Genomic DNA, 19,721 nt, shown 5'->3' on the forward strand with positions numbered 1-19,721 from the left:
GTTACTTCGGTAAATCCATTGTAAATATTGATTTGTGGATTGAAGAGTACTCTAACTGGATTGTTGTTGCCGTTTCTCCTCGTTTCTGCATCATTGTTGTTGAGAATAGCAGCACTGTTTCATCTGCCTTTAAACTTGTTTAAATCACAGCAGAGTTTGTAGTTTGTATGAATAGGGCACTGCTCCAAACTCAAACACTTCTCACAGCGCTGTTTAATAGTTGCCTGATCAAGTCCTGTCAGCGAGTAAGCTAATTTTTTCTGACTTTGCATAGTTTTTAGATGCTGTTTATACTTAAATAGTGACAGACACTATTGGCACTTCGGTAGCAGTGAAGTAGCAGAGGTATCATATCAATCACAAGTGCAGTATGGAGTACCTCAAGGCTCAGTACTAGGGCCCCCACTCTTTACGCTTTATATATTACCCTTTGGGAGATATCATCAGCAAACTTGGTGTTAGCTTTCACTGTTATGCTGATGATAATCAGCTCTATATTTCTTTGCGGCCTGGTGAAACACACCAATTTGAAAAACTAATGGAATGCATAGTCGATATAAAAAAACTGGATGACGAGTAAAACTGTTAAATTCTGAAAAATAAAAACAGAGGTTTTAATCATAGGACCTAAAAACTCTGCATGTAATAATCTAGAACACTGTCTTAGACTTGATGGCTGCTCTGTCAATTTTTCGTCATCAGTTAGGAACCTAGGTGTGCTATTTGATCACAATCTTTCCTTAGAAAGCCACGTTTCTAGCATTTGTAAAACTGAATTTTTCCATCTCAAAAATATATCTAAATTACAGCCTATGCTCTCAATGTCAAATGCAGAAATGCTAATCCATGCATTTATGACCTCAAGGTTAGATTATTGTAATTTTGGGTGGTTGTTCTGCACACTTAGTAAACAAACTACAGCTAGTCCAAAATGCAGCAGCAAGAGATCTTACTAAAACCAGGAAGTATGACCATATTAGCACGGTCCTGTCAACACTGCACTGGCTCCCTATCAAACATCGTATAGATTTGAAAATATTGCTTATTACTTATAAAACCCTGAATGGTTTAGCACCTAAATATATGAAAGAGCACCTTTTACATAATAATCCTCTACGTCTGCTACGTTTTCAAAACTCAGGCAATTTGATAATACCTAGAATATCAAAATCAACTTCGGGCGGCAGATCCTTTTCCTATTTGGTGCCTAAACTCTGGAATAACCTACCTAACATTGTTATGGAGGCAGACACACTCTTGCAGTTTAAATCTAGATTAAAGACCCATCTCTTTAACCTGGCTTACCCATAACATACTAATATGCTTTTAATATCCAGATCCATTAAAGGATTTTTAGGCTGCATTAATTAGGTAAACCGGAACCGGGAACACTTCCCATAATACCCAATGTACTTGCTATATCATTAGAAGAATGGCATCTACGCTAATATTAGTCTGTTTCTCTCTTATTTCGAGGTCACTGCAGTCACCCGGATCCAGTACGTATCCAGACCAGATGGTGGATCAGCACCTAGAAAGGACCTCTACTGCCCTGAAAGACAGCGGAGACCAGGACAACTAGAGCCCCAGATACAGATCCCCTGTAAAGACCTTGGCTCAGAGTACCACTAGGACAAGACCACAGGAAACTGATCATTCTTCTGCACAATCTGACTTTGCTGCAGCCTGGAATTGAACTACAGGTTTCGTCTGGTCAGAGGAGAACTGGCCCCCCAACTGAGCCTGGTTTCTCCCAAGGTTTTTTTCTCCATGCTGTCACCGATGGAGTTTCGGTTTCTTGCCGCTGTTGCCTCTGGCTTGCTTAGTTGGGGTCACTTCATCTACAGCGATATTGTTGACTTGATTGCAAAAAAATGCACTGACACTATTTAACTGAACAGAGATGACATCACTGAATTTAATGATGAACTGCCTTTAACTATCATTCTGCATTATTGACACACTGTTTTCCTAATGAATGTTGTTCAGTTGCTTTGACGCAATGTATTTTGTTTAAAGCGCTATATAAATAAAGATGACTTGACTTGACCTATGCCACTGCACATGCTCTTCTCTATTGAGAAAAAAAATAATGACACAAGTGTGTGTATTCTCAACTTTTTTTCTCAAAATGTAAAGTTTTTCTTTTCTTTGAAACATGACTTTATTTTCTCAACATTTTATCTCGACTTTTTTCTCTAAATTTAACTAGTTTTATCTAAAAACATGAGATCTGAGATCTGACTTTATTTTAATCTCAACCTTTTATTTCGACATTGTTCTTGAAGTTGAATGAGTTTATCTCGTTATGTAATGACTTTGATCTCGAGATGTTTATATATATCTGCTGGTTATTTACTGTATCCTGAATTTTATTATTATTATTATTTACCACTGTGTTATCTTTAATTGATAACATGGCCCCACAAAACATTCACTCTGCACAAATTAGTCAGAATCTCCAACCTGTATTTGGATCCCATGCATTCCAAGGATTCCCATTGAGTAAACGAAATGATGGAGTAGCGGTGCTTCCTCAGAGTGAAACATCTGGGTCACAACTGTAACCTTGGTTCATAGAACTGAATTTTCTTTCCAAGATGTTGGCGCATCCACACTTCTCTCTCCCATCAAAATGGTGTTTTCATGTTTTTTTCTTTTTTTTTTTTTTGTCTTGTGACTCACAGTATTTTTTGTTCGTCTTCATTGTGTCTACCTGTCTTTAAACATGCATACAGTCATGATTTTCTGCTCGATGTCGGCAGAACCACATTTTAAAGTTAAACTCTGCGCACATGAAAGACCATCACTGTCCAGGCCAACCAGAAGCCCTTGATGACAGGGGAGTTCCCTGACCTCTTGGAATGCTGCCTTCAGAGCTGGAGATGAAGTGGGTCTGAGTACAGCTAGGACCAACCTATACCACGGCATCAGAGAGGCTAAGAGACAGTACTCCAGGAGGATAGGCCATGAATTCAGCGACAGCAGAGACACTCAGAGCCTATGGCAGGGGATACAGATCATTATGGACTACAAGCCCCCACCGCAGAACTGTGACAGCAAAATCTCCCTGCTGAATGAGCTGAACAACCTTCTTCGCTCACTTTGAGAAGAGAAAAAACTTCTCACTAAGTCAGGCTGTTGTTCCCACATGCTTCAAAGCTACCACCATCATTCCTGTCCCGAAGAAACCATCTCCATTCTGCTTCAATGACTACCATCCAGTTTGCTTTGAACGGCTAGTCATGCACCATATCAAGTCTAAGGAGATGAAGGGAATTTTATGTTCACTTAACATGTTAACTCAACATGTTCCTCTGACCATCAATGGTGCGTCTGTAGAGAGTGAGCAGCATCAAGTTCCTGGGTATCATTTGGTTTCCATGGTACACACCACTGAGAGTGGAATGTTTCAAAAAGTGCTTTAGTCGCAGTCACACAGAAAACATTCCATAGTGTGAACAAAATGACACAGCAACTCGTTCCCTTCTCAGAGAACTAAGGTAGCAGTTGTAACCCAGATGTTTCCACCTAGTATAATACTTAATGTCCCGAAACTAGCGAACATGCACACACACACTCACTTTGACTAAGAAAAAAAGTATTATCATTATCTGGAAAGTTTACCTCATTGAGATATTCTGCTCAAATGAGAATGTAATGCAGTAAGCCTTCATACTGCCATAAAAATGCAAACATCTGTCTTAGATACTTGCGCAACTTATGTGTCATTTTTGTTGTAATTTCAATTGAAAAACAACATAATTCAGAATCTGAGTTAACATTAGGTTAACATTAGGAATTTCAATAATTTAAGCTTTTTTTAAATACCAGTTCCATTATGTAGTGATAAATGTAATAAAGTAGGAAACTGGATTAATTAAAATAAACCAAATTGAAAGTAAAAGTGGAGTAATTCTGAATAAATTAAATTCTGAGCAAGATATTTGTAATAAGCAGGTTTATTTAATATCTAAACTTATTGTAAGTTAATTTACATGAAATATAATTTAAATGTTAATATATACTTATACACTTAAAAAAAATTGGGTCCAATATTTTTATGTGGATTCATCCTCTTGATACAGTGTCAGTATTGCAAATGTTCAGGTCAATATCACTGTAGGGTGCCTTTTGGTGTCCAGAACATAACTCATTTGCCATGATAACATAAAAATTACTATCAAATGGTATGTTATTTTAGACTAATGTCACATTCATGGACTTCTGTTCTCCTGTTCCTTTTGAATTTTCCTTATTTGGTCATTTTTTCTTTTCTTGTTTAGTTAATTGATTACTTGTTTAGAGGATTGATTATTTCTTCCCTTGTCTTTATAAACCTGGTCTCTTTAGTTCATGTTGGTCGATTCTTAAAGTATCATAGTGTTATGTATGTGTTTGTTCACATACAATGTGATCATTAAAACCTACTCCTTTTGGATTTTCTTCTGGCATTCTTCATTTGCTAGGCAAAATTCAAACAAAAAAAAACTACATCCAAATATCAGTTTTCTCCAAATAATAATAAAAAAGTTTCTTTGAAAACCCATGGTTTACATAAAATATTTTGTCTTTTTATAATTTGAAACTAAACAAATAACCCTGTTTAGCAAATGGATAGCATACCTTTCAGAATATATATATGACATATCTCGTCTGTGGGAACTGAGTACAATAGTATGCAAATACATATGTTGACAGGCAGGTACGAAAGGACAAACATTTCTTGGTCCTACGCCTCCCACAGACTACATAAATACATTTAAACCACTTAACTTAATGATTGCTATTGGGACGAGACTTTCAACCAGCATAACAAAAAAGTATTCTGAAGACAATCACCTATTGCACCTTTAAGACCAAAATGTGTTAGTATCGTGAGAGCTGAAAGGCACTCTATGGCGATATTGACACATTCATGCTCATTTCCTCACTTCATGCATAGTTTATCCCATCCTAGTTTTTACATACTAAATACAAACTAGTTATAGTTCATTCTAAAATCTAGTAAGATGACCTCCATGAAATCCTGCTCGACTCATGAGTTCCTCCCAGTCAAAGCCTGCCCCTAAGAGGGCATCCAGAGCGATCATTGGAGCATCATGACCACTTCGACCAGCCCAACCTGAAAGACTGAAGCTCTTGTAGGCCTCATCTCGTTCTTCTGGCCCATACTTGTCAGGCCAAGTAACTTGACCAGTCCCCAAAGACAATCCTCTTAGATCCAAATACCTTGAGAATGGAGAGAAGAAAAAATGTGTAAAAATTTAACCTAAGGTTCCCTTTGTAAAGGGTTTATAAAGGTGTTCATGGATGAATACTAACTCATTTACATATGCATTATAAACAGTTAATAAGCAGTTTTAACTGCATTAATAAAAAGGTGATTTTAATGCCTCCATTTCAGGCACCAGAAAGAAAAAAGCTTTATAAAAATAGTTCATTCATTAAGGCTATTTCTAATAAGGCTAATTTGTCATTATATAAAAACCTTTTAAACATAAGACAAATTTTATAATCATAATGTAAAATTAGCAACAGGGACATACCCCCCCATCCCACCTCATTGAAAAACCAACTGACCACACCATCCCCAGTGAAATATTATTTTTTTTTTTACATTTCGAACACAGGTTGAAAGTATTCTGCCTGTTCTGTCTTTTATTTGCACTTCTGCAAATTTCACTTAATTTATCAGGATTTAGTTTCCATTGTAGTCCATCTATGTGCTTAATCTGACTCCAATTTCAAGTGATTATTAAATTTAGACTGTATTTCTAATCAAAAATTGATCACAAATATTTTGATTCCATCCATTGGGGCCCTAATGTCACATTTGAGACCAGCCTGATTTTAGTCAGAAGGTGTAGGTTGACTAATAGCTGTTTTTTTCTCCTGCCTTCTGCTTGCTTGTAACAAAAAGTGTAGTTTACTTAAGGGCCCAATATACATGACATTAATTTCGAACAAAATCAGGCCGAAACTAATTTCGTTTTGAGTTTGTTTCGATAGTTCGAAATAGCTGACCTAAGCAACCTTTCTGGGGGAATTCGTTTTGGATCCTAAACACCTTTGAGCTTCAATTGGTCCATGGCGATTACACAATTGGTGGGTGTGTTCTGAAATTCCACCTCCTTTGACGTGCATTCCCGGTTCGTTTCTCATTTCATGGAGGTCTGACAGGAGAAAAACATAGCCTAGTCACTAGTATAGCATTTGTACTAATCACACACACAACTATTTGTTTTATTTAACAAATAATATCTAACGGCCCCTTCATCTAACCATAGGGTCTATGGACCCGTCCCCTGAAATGCAACTATCACCTTCATAAAGGCAGAACAGGCCTCTACATTCCATCAAGCTTGTTTTACAGCTCGATGGAATGTGGAGTTTTCACTCTAAATTAACTTTGAAACAGCCAAATGTACCCTTATACTATACAGTTGTAAGGAAATATTAGCTCTTTTCTTTAAAGAAGAATTGAATCTAAAGTCTCAAATTACTTTAATTGAACTGATTCCAACTTTAATTAGTTTATACATCAACAGTTCGTCAACTGATCTTAAATTCAGTATATCCTTATAATTCTGTTTAGATTACTTCATGGACTATGAGAATAAAAAAGCATGATAATTTATATGCTGCGAGCTAGGTAGTGCAGGATCTGGGCAAAGTTTAATCTTAAAATACGCCACACAAGACAATATTACTTTACATATGAAACAAGAATTTATTGAGGTACTCAATAGATTATAGGTTAACTTTGAAGATTCTGTCATGGAAAGCACAAGCAACACATAAGATGGGACACGCAAAATGGACCCTTTTTTGTGGTCCATTAATTGTTGATGATTCCTGGGTTTGGGATCTTGTGATCAAAGTTAATTTAATCAGCTCCCATTTAGCAGCGAGCAGCGCGGTTGACAGGTTAACTGACTCAGGATGTCGATGTCACATAATTAGCTCATTATTACTTTTCTGATGACCGGGGCTATTTTGCAAGACTTGTCCTCTGTTGTGGGATCACATTATCACTTCACTTAATGTTGACATAGGTTTTTAGTAGAGGTGGGCATAGATTAATTTTTTTAATCTAGATTAATTTCACTGTGATCTTGAAGGCTATTACGTACCCATGTCAACGGATTCCAGTAGCGTTCCAGTAGCGATGCGTCGCGAACACGTCCTGTGTGAAAGCACATCGAGTCCGTGCTGCACCACATACGTCACACACACAGACTGCATAAGCACTGCAGATGGATTATGTGTGAAACAGGCGTGAGCAGGGCTGTAGTTGGGGTCAGCAGGGGCCAGGTGAAGTTTGTATCAGTGGGCCTGTTTGAAATTGTTTAATTTGTATTTTAAGTTTATTTTTATTTATTTGTGCTATTTACACAATGTTTAAGTTTTTTTTCAAGTTTGTAGGTGTCAAGGTACAGAAACCAAATAATTAAATGTAAAATAGCACTGCATAGTCTTCAATGTAAAAAATGAAATATACACTCAAACCTACATTTATTCGGACACCTTCAACATTTCTCACATTATTACCGTTTTGCTATATATATATAAAAAATTATATCTGGTATCTGAATAATTTTTGGTTTGACTACAAAGTAATGCACAAGGGCAGTGAGTGATTTTCATTTTCTTGGATTAACATTACAGCAGCCAGTAGATAAATTAGGGGCGGTCACTTTAAGAGATGATGAACGGATCCAATATAATACACATCCCATTTTTTTCCTCAACTGTTTACTTTCACTTAAGAAATAACTGACAGTTTTTTCGAGCATAATTTCCGTGGTGCATATTTTGACATATTTTGTTTTTATTTGTCAGCACAAGAGCAAAAATAAGCAAATTCGACGTTCAAGTGTTTTGAGACGCCTTTCTCTGCGTGAGCCCTGAACACCAGAACCCCGCGAGTACTGAATTGGGCTCTTTGACATCTTTTTGTTAGTTCAAACTGGGATTTGTATTTGTTCGTTCAGGTGCAGGAGGGACTTCGAGAAGAACTTCACAGAAGAGAGCTCGGTTCAGTGTTGCTGTCCATGATACGCGGCTCTCTCTCCGAACCGAACACAGCACGCGAGTAACCAGCTTCTCTGTTCAGCTTTCCCCCGTCTTGTGTTTGGAAGCTTTAATGTTTAAATCGACAAGCGGTAAGGCTTAAAAACACCTGAAAAAGATAAGCTTTCGTGACGATGCGCAGCAGTGGCCAGTCAACTGTCTTGAGCATCTTTTTCGGCTGGCCTCAGCCAGGGGGTTATATAAAATATCAAGGTGAAAGTCATCATAGCTTCACCCAGCTCCCAACCCAACTTTGAGAATAGATTAACAGCAATATTTTTTTTATCATCCGATAAAAGTCTCACGTTAACGCAGCACGTTAACGTCGATAACAGCCCACCACTAGTTTTTAGACATTTGTTTCCTTGACAAGAAAGGGGTCCAGACAATCTGAGCATTGTCTTCCTTTAGCTATACATTAATGGTGGTCAGATCTCATAAGTCCTGTACAACAGGTTTAAATCCATGCAAGGTTAAAAAACTCATTTTGTCAAAATAGCATTTTAAAATTACCTCAATTCTCAGAGATCCCCAAACGGTTCGCGCGAAGCTGTTCAAAAGATTTCCTTAAACCCCACTTTTCGGTAGCATACTGTGTTCTAATTGGTCAACTGACATAGTTTTGATTGGTTGTTCCGCACACAACTTCACAGTAAAAAATGCGTTAGCATCTTTTTAAAAAATGCGTTAGCATCTTTTTGGGGTGAATTATGTCGTATTCCTCTCATCGCGAAGCAAACAATAAAAAAAAAAAAAAAAAACTTGAACAGACTCGCTGCTTTTTCTTCTGTGTGGGCGTATTCAAGCCCAGTTTGAATCTGAATAGCGCATTCAGCGCGGGGGCGTGGTCACATTAGATATAATGAAGGGAGACGTGAAAAACGGACATCGCGTTGTTTTCATATGGATTACTTTATCACAAAATATCTGCTTTTGGCACCACTTGTAATTTTAGTAATTTTAGTAATTTAGTAATTTTAAAGTAGACATGTCAAGCTTTCTATAGATATCTCTCTCATGTCTCTTTGTTGAGTATTCACAGAGTTACAGCTCATTTTAATTACGTGTTTGTAAATGAAGATCAGTGCAGACAAAGGCTGCAGACAGCACACCTTGTTTGTTATGTTTATTGTATAAGTGCACAAAGTTTTGTTGCTATTATGTCTGTATCCAAAAAAAAAGTAGACCCTTTACAGATTCGATCGATGTATTGCTCTTATCTGTACGATTAAAACTGAAAGTGTAATTTAAGTTCTTTTCGGGGTTATCAGGGCAAAATGACTCATAACGCGTATCCGCGTTAATCGACTCCAGAAGGTTAACATATAATGCTAGCGCGACATACTGGTAAGACGCTCGGGAGAAAACAAACACATAACTTCATAATCATACTTACAGGTTGTGATTCGGAGATGCTTTTTTGGTCCAAATAAAGTTGGTAATGAACCCTCTTTTATGGCCAAACGCTTTGAAAATCCCGCCTTGAACTCTCCGAGATTAGAAAAGCAGTCATGAGTGAAATGTTGTGAACACAACAAAAGAGATTTGTTGTACTGTTCTGGTATTGTGGTAAAATGAATTTTAGCCATTGGTTCTTCTGATCTCCATTCTTTGGCAGTGAAAATAAAACAAACTTGCCTCTACAATTAAAAACAAACTGTCTCCTCGACATGATGCTATCACACCAACTACTAACCAGAGCGGCTGTGTGGGGGGGTGGGGCAGATCAGAGTTTTGTTTCTCCCAAGACGGTAGGCGGAGATTATTATGCAAAGTGTTCTCGTTACGTACATAGAGATGGGCAAAAGATTTGAAATCTATAACGACTCGTTTCAGCGATTCAGAGTCGACTCCTTACTTTAGAAGCCAATAACTTTATAAATCATGTACTTTTTGGTTGAATTACTTTGCACATTGTTTACACTGATGGACAGCTACATCATACACTGTAATACAGGTAATTTTTGATTTCCCATCTGTGTGGCTCTTTAAATTAACATTTTAGAATTGCAAACTATTGTTAACAGAGGTCACAGGTATGCCATGTTTGGTATCTTTTGGCTGCATTTTTTATATGGTATAAATGTTCATATATATATATATATATATATATATATATATATATATATATATATATATATATATATATATGAGATGGAAATATATAAAACAGGAGCGACGACAGTGAAGGAGGAGAGAGGACCAGGCCTGGATTTGTTTTGGTTTTGTTTGTTTTGTGCTTATTTGATTATTAAAATTTGATTTGATTGTCTGTCGGTTCCCGTCTCCTTCTTCCTTTGAAAGAACTGTGTTACACTGATTTTTCCTTTAGGCTGTAGTTCTGCTGAATATCAAATTGTACCATAGCTTCATGTCTTTATTTCTCCTCTTTTTTCTGCTTAAGCTTTAACCCTTTTTCCTATGCCAACTTTCCTATCTGTGTGTGTCTATGTGTCTGTGTGTATGTTAGACTAGTTTAAGTGTTTTTGTAGTTAATAAAGTCTTATTTGTATCACACTTGAGGTTGTTCATTGTTAGCTCATAACTGGAGTTCCTCGTCATGCAGATTTTTGCTACATGTTCTGAGTAGTATTGTACAGTAAGAAAGTTATTTTTCTTAAACAGGATTATTCATTATTAGAATTTACAGACAGTTGACACTGAGAGGTCAAGTAAATAATTACAGTGGATCTAAATATTTATAATTAATCATAACTAATTATTATTGATTATTCATATTTCTCCTTTGAGTTGATTCGCTACATTTAATTAGTGGAGGACGCAGGGCATGATAAAACAAAGTTTATGAGTTTAAAACACTGGCAGCCTAAAAGTGTGTATTTGATATTCCAGATTAGAATAGGGAGTGACTTGAGATACTCATTTGCATCCCTATTTGCTGGCTTGTTTAAATGCAGATAAAGTAGGGGCTTGAATTAGTACCACTATTATGATTGATAGAGTCTTTATGTATTTCATGCTTAAAATGGTATCAGTGTAAACTTGATCTGATTTTAGCGAAAAAATGACGTGGTCAACAATTATGTCTGACCCGCTTCCCTCTTCCGGTGTTTTGGCATTCAATTTACCACCCCTTATGACGTTTACAATTTTCTTAATAAGGAAATTGAACTAAACAAAACACAAACCAATAATGTTTCAACATAAATAATATAAAATAAAAATACACTTTCTTAAATGGTACCATAATGCATTAATCTGCTTTAGTGAAGAAATCACAAAGTTGCAGTATAGTTTAAACTGTTTCTGACAAAGAAAAATGTCAGTACAGTGTTATATAAAGGTAGATTTGAGTAATGCTCCTCTTTCTGCAGCATCAAGGCCTTATAGTGTAAGGGAAACAGGTCAATTTAGCTCAAATGGAATCATTTATGATTTTAAAGGGAATTTGAACAGAATCACTGTTTTGTTCATGTACTTATTTATTCAAACTTCCGGCGTGCCGCTACGATGGCGTCGCTGACGAGCGCTCTGTGCAAACTTTGCTGTTTTTTGTGTTTTTTGTGTTATTTGTGTTACTTAGTATACTTACTTTTGCTCAGACAGTACAGACTACTGGACATCTGATCAAATTTAAACTTCGGTTCGGAAACAACGCCGCCTCTGAACTCCAGCTTCAGCGTCTATGCACTCCCTCTGTTGCCGGCTTGCGTCCTAAGACACCGTCGGAAAAGGAAGCGTGCTGGAATTCTATGCAGATCGCCGAAAAGAAGTTTTAATCCTCCTCTCCCTACCATCTTGTTAGCCAACATACAGTCTCTGGATAACAAACTTGACGAACTTAATGCAAGAATAACATACCAACGGGACATTTGTAACTGCTTTTGTAAGGCCATTACACCGCCTGGATTCTCAGTTTTTCGTCATGACAGATCGCTAAACTTTTATCTACACACTGCTCCCCTGAGATTGAACTGCTCTCCGTTAAAGTGCGTCCCTTCTACCTCCCGCGGGAGTTTAATTCAATCATCCTTATAGTGGTCTACATCACGCCTCACGTGGACAAAACTAAAGCATTGGACGACATGTACAGCACCATAAACGGATTAGAAATTGCTCATCCTGACTCTGCTTTTATCGTTGTTGGGGATTTTAACAGGGTGAATATGAGGAAAGTTCTTCCCAAATTCTACCAACACATACATTTCCCCACAAGAGGTGATCAGACATTAGATCACTGCTATTCAACACTTAAGGACAGTTACAAACCCCTCCCCCGACCAGCATTTGACAAAGGTGACCACATTAGCATACTGCTGTTACCAGCCTACAGACAATGCCTCAAACAGGAAAAACCGGTTACTAAAACAGTCTACAAATGGAATGTAGAGGCCATCTCCACACTGCAGGACTGCTTTGATTCCACAGACTGACAGATGTTCCAAGATGCAGCAGGAGACAACATACAGGAATACACAGACTTTTGGACAGGCTACATTAACAAATGCACAGAGGATGTTGTTCCATCCATTAACATTAAATCATTTCCAAGACAGAGGACAGAGTGGAGTCAGAATATCATGGCTCTGACCCCCAACGCATGTGGAGCAGTCTACGCTACATCACAGACTACAAAGGAAAGAAAAGCAGTGGTGTGTCTTTGTCTGCCTCTTTACCAGATGAGCTCAATGCATTCTATGCTTGTTTTGAGGCCGACAATACATTTCCTGCTGTGAAAATATCTGCTGACACTGACACCTGCCCCTTGGTTTTAACCACACACGAAGTGAGCAAGGCCTTCAAGAGAGTCAACGGCCGCAAAGCTCCAGGTCCAGATGGCATACACGGACGTGTCGTGAGGGCTTGTGCTGTCCAGTTAGCAGATGTCTTCACCAACATCTGCAACCTCTCCTTGAGACTTACAGTGATCCCCACATGCTTCAAGCAAACCACCATCATCCCTGTTCCCAAAAAAAAAAAAAGTGCTAAAGTGTTTTGAACGGCTAGTCAAATCCCTCATCTGCTCCTTTCTGCCTGACACCTTGGACCCATTACAATTTGCTTACCATTCTAACAGATCCACTGATGACACCATGGCAATGGCCATACACTCTGCAATAGAACACTTGGAGGGAAGAGACACCTATGTGCGGATGCTGTTTGTTGATTACAGCTATGCCATCACCAACACCATCATCTGGATCTTAACAGTCACTTATGTAACTAGGTCCTGGACTTCCTGACCGGAAGACTCCAGGTGGTCAGAATTGGCAATTAAACATCATCCTCACTTAGACTCAGCACTGGTGCCCCACAGGGATGTGTACTCAGTCCTCTCTTGTACTCACTGTTCACTTATGACTGGTCTGCTAAGCATAGTGCTGCCCACAGAATAACATAGGTTTCATAGACAATTGGACAAGCTATTGGGGCAGACCTGACCTGTTGAAAAGTGATGGTCTTCATCCCTCCTGGGGTGGTGCCACTCTTCTCTCTAGAAATATGGCAAATAGTCTTAGTTTTTATACTTGACTAACTGGGGCCCAGGTCAGGAAGCAGACAGACTGGCTAAACTGACCGTCTGCTAGCTGCCTCACGTCACAGAGGTCAGCTAATTCTCAGCACATAGAGACTCTTTCACCTAGATATCACACTATAGAGACTGTGTTTGTTCCCCGAACTAGAAAATACAAAAAAAAAAAAAAAAACAAGTTAAGATTAACAATTTAATTGAGGTGCAAAAAAATAAAAAACAGATGCAATATGGATAAACAAATGATAAAGCTTGGATTATTGTATATCCGATCTCTTTCTACGAAAACACTTTTTGCAAATAATATGATCACTGATCATAATCTAGATGTGCTCTGTTTGACAGAAACCTGGCTAAAACCTGATGATTACATTATTTTAAATGAATCCACCCCCCCCCAAGATTACTGTTATAAACATGAGCCGCGTCTAAAAGGCAAAGGGAGAGGTATTGCTTCAATTTATTACAATGTTTTCAGCATTTCTCAGAGGGCAGGCTTCAAGTATAACTCGTTTGAAGTAATGGTGCTTCATATAACATTATCCAGAGAAACAAATGTTAATGATAAATCCCGTTATGTTTGTACTGGCAACTGTATACAGGCCACCATACAGACTTTATTAAAGAGTTTGGTGATTTTACATCCGAGTTAGTTCTGGCTGCAGATAAAGTTTTAATAGTTGGTGATTTTAATATCCATGTTGATAATGAAAAAGATGCATTGGTATCAGCATTTATAGACATTCTGAACTCTATTGGGGTTAGACAACAAGTTTCAGGACTTACTCATTGTCGAAATCATACTCTAGATTTAATACTGTCACATGGAATTGATGTTGATAGTGTTGAAATTATGCAGCCATGTGATGATATCTCAGATCATTATTTAGATTTGTGCAAACTTCATATAGCCAAAATGGTAAATTCTACTTATTGTTACAAGTATGGAAGAACCATCACTTCTACCACAAAAGACTGCTATCTTCCTGATGTATCCAAATTCCTTAGCATATCCAAAACCTCAGAACAACTTGATGATGTAACAGAAACTATGGACTCTCTCTTTTCTAGCATTTTAAATACTTTTCCCAACATCACAGCAGTAATGACTTTATGAACTACTTTACTTCTAAAATCGATACTATTAGAGATAAAATTGTAACCATTCAGCCGTCAGCTACAGTATCGCATCAGACAGTGCACTATAGACCCCCTGAGGAACAGTCCCACTCATTCTCTACCATAGGTGAGGAAGAATTGTATAAACTTGTTAAATCATCTAAACCAACAACATGTATGTTAGACTCTATACCATCTAAGCTCCTAAAAGAGGTGCTTCCAGAAGTCATGGATCCTTTTCCTTACTATTATTAATTCCTCATTGTCATTAGGATATGTCCCCAAAACCTTCAAACTGGCTGTTATTAAGCCTCTCATCAAAAAACCACAACTTGACCCCAGAGAACTTGTTAATTATAGACCAATCTCGAATCTCCCTTTTCTGTCCAATATACTAGAAAAGGCGGTATCCTCACAATTATATTCTTTCTTAGAGAAAATGGTATATGTGAGGATTTCCAGGCAGGATTTAGACCGTATCATAGTACTGAGACTGCTCTCCTTAGAGTTACAAATGACCTGCTGTTATCATCTGATCGTGGTTGTAAATCTCTATTAGTTTTATTGGATCTTAGTGCTGCGTTTGACACGATTGACCACAACATTCTTTTGCATAGACTTGAACACTTTGTTGGCATTAATGGAAGTGCATTAACATGGTTTAAATCATACTTATATAGAAATAATAGGGCTATAGAAATAAAGTTTGATTGATTGATTGATACTTATATGACCGCCATCAGTTCGTAGCAGTGAATGAAGAGGTATCATATCGATCACAAGTGCAGTATGGAGTACCTCAAGGCTCAGTACTAGGGCCGCTACTCTTCACGCTTTATATGTTACCCTTGGGAGATATCATCAGGAAACATGGTGTTAGCTTTCACTGTTATGCTTATGATACTCAGCTCTATATTTCTTCACGGTCTGTTTCTAGCATTTGTAAAACTGCATTTTTCCATCTCAAAAATATATCTACGGCCTATGCTCTCAATGTCAAATGCAGAAATGTTAATCCATGCATTCATGACCTTAAGGTTAGATTATTGTAATGCTTTATTGGGTGGTTGTTCTGCACGCTTAGTAAACAAACTACAGCTAGTCCAAAATGCAGCAGCAAGAGTTCTTACTAGAACCAGGAAGTATGACCATATTAGCCCGGTCCTGTCAACACTGCACTGGCTCCCTATCAAACATTGTAGATTTTAAAATATTGCTTATTACTTATAAAGCCCTAAATGGTTTATCACCTCAGTATTTGAATGAGCTCCTTTTACATTATAATCCTCTACATCCGCTACGTTCTCAAAACTCAGGCAATTTGATAATACATAGAATATCAAAATCAACTATGGGCGGCCGATCATTTTCCTATTTGGCGCCTAAACTCTGGAATAACCTACCTTGTTCGGGAGGCAGACACACTCTTGCAGTTTAAATCTAGATTAAAGACCCATGTCTTTAACCTGACTTACACATAACATACTAATATGCTTTTAATATCCAAATCTGTTAAAGGATTTTTAGGCTGCCTCAATTAGGTAAACAGGAACACTTCCCATACCACCCAATGTACCTGCTACATCATTAGAAGAATGGCATCTACGTTAATATTAGTCTGTTTCTCTTATTCTGAGATCACCGTAGCCACCAGAAACAGTCTGTATCCAGATCACAGGGTCACTGCAGTCACCCGGATCCAGTACATATCCAGACCTGATGGTGGATCAGCACCTAGAAAGGACCTCTACATCCCTGAAAGACAGCGGAGACCAGGACAACTAGAACCCCAGATACAGATCCCCTGTAAAGACCTTGTCTCAGATGACCACCAGGACAAGACCACAGGAAACAGATGATTCGTCTGCACAATCTGACTTTGCTGCAGCCTGGAAATGAACTACTGGTTTCGTCTGGTCAGAGGAGAACTGGCCCCCCAACTGAGCCTGGTTTCTCCCAAGGTTTTTTTCTCCATTCTGTCACCGATGGAGTTTCGGTTCCTTGCCGCTGTCGCCTCTGGCTTGCTTAGTTGGGGTCACTTCATCTACACCAATATCGTTGACTTGATTGCAAATAAATGCACAGACACTATTTAAACCGAACAGAGATGACATCACTTAATTCAATAATGAACTGCCCTTAACTGTCACTTTGCATTATTGACACTGTTTTTCTAATGAATGTTGTTCAGTTGCTTTGACGCAATGTATTTTGTTTAAAGCGCTATATAAATAAAGATGACTTGACTTGACTTGACTATGGGGGTCTGGTGAATTTGCTGGCCATTTAAGCACACCAACACCATGGCACTTTAACTAACTTTTATTACTTTTGGCAGTATTGGCAGGTGCCAAATCCTGCTGGAAAATTAAATCGGAATCTTCAAAAAGCTGGACAGCAGATGGAAGCATGACATGCTCCAAAAGTTATTGGGAAACGGGTGCAGTGAGATTTTTTTTTAAAACACAATGGACAAACACCAGCAGATTTGCACCCCAAATAATCACAGACTGTGGACACTTAACACTGTACTTCAAGCAACTTGGGCTATGGGCTTCTCCACCCTTCCTCCAGAATCTAGGACCTTGGTTTCCAAATGAAATACAAAACTTCCTCTCATCTGAAAAGAGGACTTTGGACTACTGGGCAACAGTCCAATTCTTCTTCTACTCAGTCCAGGTAAGATGCCTCAGGAGTGGCTTAACAAGAGGAATACGACAACTGCAGCCAAACTCCTTGACATGTCTGTGTGGTAGCGCTTGATGCCTAGACCCCCAGCCTCAGTCCTTGTGATTCACTCAAATTCTTAAATCGATTTTGCTTGACAATCCTCATAAGGCTGTGGTTCTCGGTTGGTTGTGCATCATTTTCTTCTACACTTTTTCCTTTCACTCAGCATTCTGTTAACATGTTTGGATGCAGCACTCTGTGAACAGCCATCTTTTTTGGCAATGAATGTTTGTGGCTTACCCTCCTTGTGAAGGGTGTCAATTAGGACTGGGACATCGATGACGTCAACGCAAAAAATACGTTGACGCAAAATATGCGCATCGATTCGTCGACCTGTTTTTATTTCTCTAAAAAATGTTTGCAAAACGCTTACCTTATGTGCGCTGAATATACGCGATGGCCGGATCAACATTCTGTCCAACGTTATATAACCAATCCAGGGGTTTTTCTGCATTGATCTTTTTTTTGGCGGCTGTCAAAGCATAATTTGATCGGTGAGTGATGTAGAATAGAATGACTGCTGCGCCTGACGGCGCGTACGAGAGGTCCGACTACGCGCGCGCACTCACAGTCTTCAAACAACACAAGCGCTTCTTGCTCTCTCTGTCACGGTTCATGAATTCACTCTCTCTCTCTCGTCTATCGTGTTGTTATGTGTGTGTCTATGGGCGTGGTCACTGATCAGCGATGATCAGCAGCGCCAGCTGGTTTCATTTGTTTGTGGCCTATATAAGTGCAGTAACTGGTGTTTCATGTTGTCAGATCGTTTTTTCTCCCTGGTGTGCTCCCGTACCTGTTTCCTGTGTCCTAGTTCCTGCCTGAGTCTTCTTGTTGTCGTCGTCGTCTTGGATCTTCACGCTTCTCTGGATTATTACCTTCACCTTCACGAGGATTGCGCACTCACCGGGATTCGAGGGATCACCACCGAAGCAGCACCATCATTGTTGCCCACCGAGGTCCCTGTGTCACCGTGCCATCTGCCTTGTGTCCGCCCCTGTGTTGCCCTGTATTTTCTGTGACTTCCTGACTTTTGAGCTTGGTTAATAAACACGCCTTGCGATTACATCCTGTCTCTGTGTTACGTAACAGAACGATCTGACCCCCATTATGGATGTAGCAGGTGCTTCAACATGGAACGGGTTTGCAGCCCCAAGTATCGCGAGGATGGACACTCAGGAGGAGAACATCTCTATCACAGGAAGGGTCCAAGCGCTTGTGACGCAGGTGTCCGAGCTCAGCCAGCAGATCCAACAGCTACGAGTCTCCACTGCGCCACCCACACCGCCGAGTCCACCCTCCCCTCCAGAGCCGCAGCCGTGGCGAGAACGGAGACTACCTACACCAGAGGGTTATGCAGGTGAACCAGAATTTTGTAGAACATTTCTTACTCGATGTTCGATGCACTTTGCCCTACAGCCTCAGACGTTCAACCAAGAGCGATCCAAGGTGGCGTTTGTACTAACGCTATTATCCGGGAGGGCAGCTCTCTGGGGAACGGTGGTGTGGGAGAACCAAGACCCATGCTGCGCCTCGTTCCAGGCACTCTCCGAGGAGATGAGGAAGGTTTTCGATCAGGTGGCGGCGCGTAGGGAGGCGGCCAGACTACTCGCCGATCTCCGCCACGGTCACAGTTCGGTGTCGGAATATTCCATCCAGTTCCGCACCCTGGCTGCAGAGTGCCGATGGAACGAGGAGGCGCAGTGGGACAGATTCCTGCATGGGTTGGCTGACCGTATCCAGAGGGAGATATACATGCTGGACCTTCCCACTACTCTCGATGGACTTATCGAATTAGCACTTCGAGTGGATGCTCGCCTTAGCAAGATGGGCCGTTTCCAACAAGACCCTCCAGTTCGCGGCATGGAGACCAGACGTCCTGAAGTCCTGGATACGGTCAGTTCCTCTCACGACCTGGAGCCCATGCAGGTGGGGAAAGCTCGGCTTTCCCGGGAGGAGAGGGAATGACGGAGGTCCCAAAGACTATGCTTGTACTGCGTGGGGGCGGGCCACTTCGTTCACTCATGCCCGTTAAAAGACCAAGCCCGATAGTAACAATGAGGCTACTATCGGGTGGGATCTCCACCGGGAAGACCTCATCCTCACCATCATCAGCTACTCTCCTTCCGGTAAGACTAAGGTGGGCAACCAACACTCATGACACTCGGGCTTCACTGGATTCAGGGGCGGAAGGTAATTTTATTGATGTTGAACTGGCTCACCACCTACACATTCCTATCACCCCCCTCACACATCAGATTTCTGTCAGTGCTCTCAATGGACAACAACTTCCTAACATTACTCA

At 39.6% G+C, this 19,721-nt stretch overlaps 1 protein-coding gene across 3 annotated transcripts in view; it reads right to left on the reverse strand.

Annotated features, from left to right (window-relative positions):
- LOC127969173 (ADP-ribosylhydrolase ARH1-like) overlaps positions 1–19,721 on the reverse strand; it is a 465,099-nt gene that overhangs the window by 344,346 nt on the left and 101,032 nt on the right. The window contains exon 5 of one of the 3 annotated variants that reach the window (XM_052570950.1): positions 5,126–5,232. The exons of 1 other annotated variant lie outside the window; for it this stretch is intronic. In XM_052570950.1, coding sequence (XP_052426910.1) covers positions 5,126–5,232 — 107 coding nt within the window. Of the gene's footprint in view, positions 1–5,017; positions 5,233–19,721 lie in introns of all 3 variants that reach the window. One more of the 3 variants, XM_052570948.1, reaches the window with a different exon arrangement.

This window comes from Carassius gibelio, chromosome B12 (assembly GCF_023724105.1).
Source record: "Carassius gibelio isolate Cgi1373 ecotype wild population from Czech Republic chromosome B12, carGib1.2-hapl.c, whole genome shotgun sequence".
Classification (NCBI taxonomy): Eukaryota; Metazoa; Chordata; class Actinopteri; order Cypriniformes; family Cyprinidae; genus Carassius; species Carassius gibelio.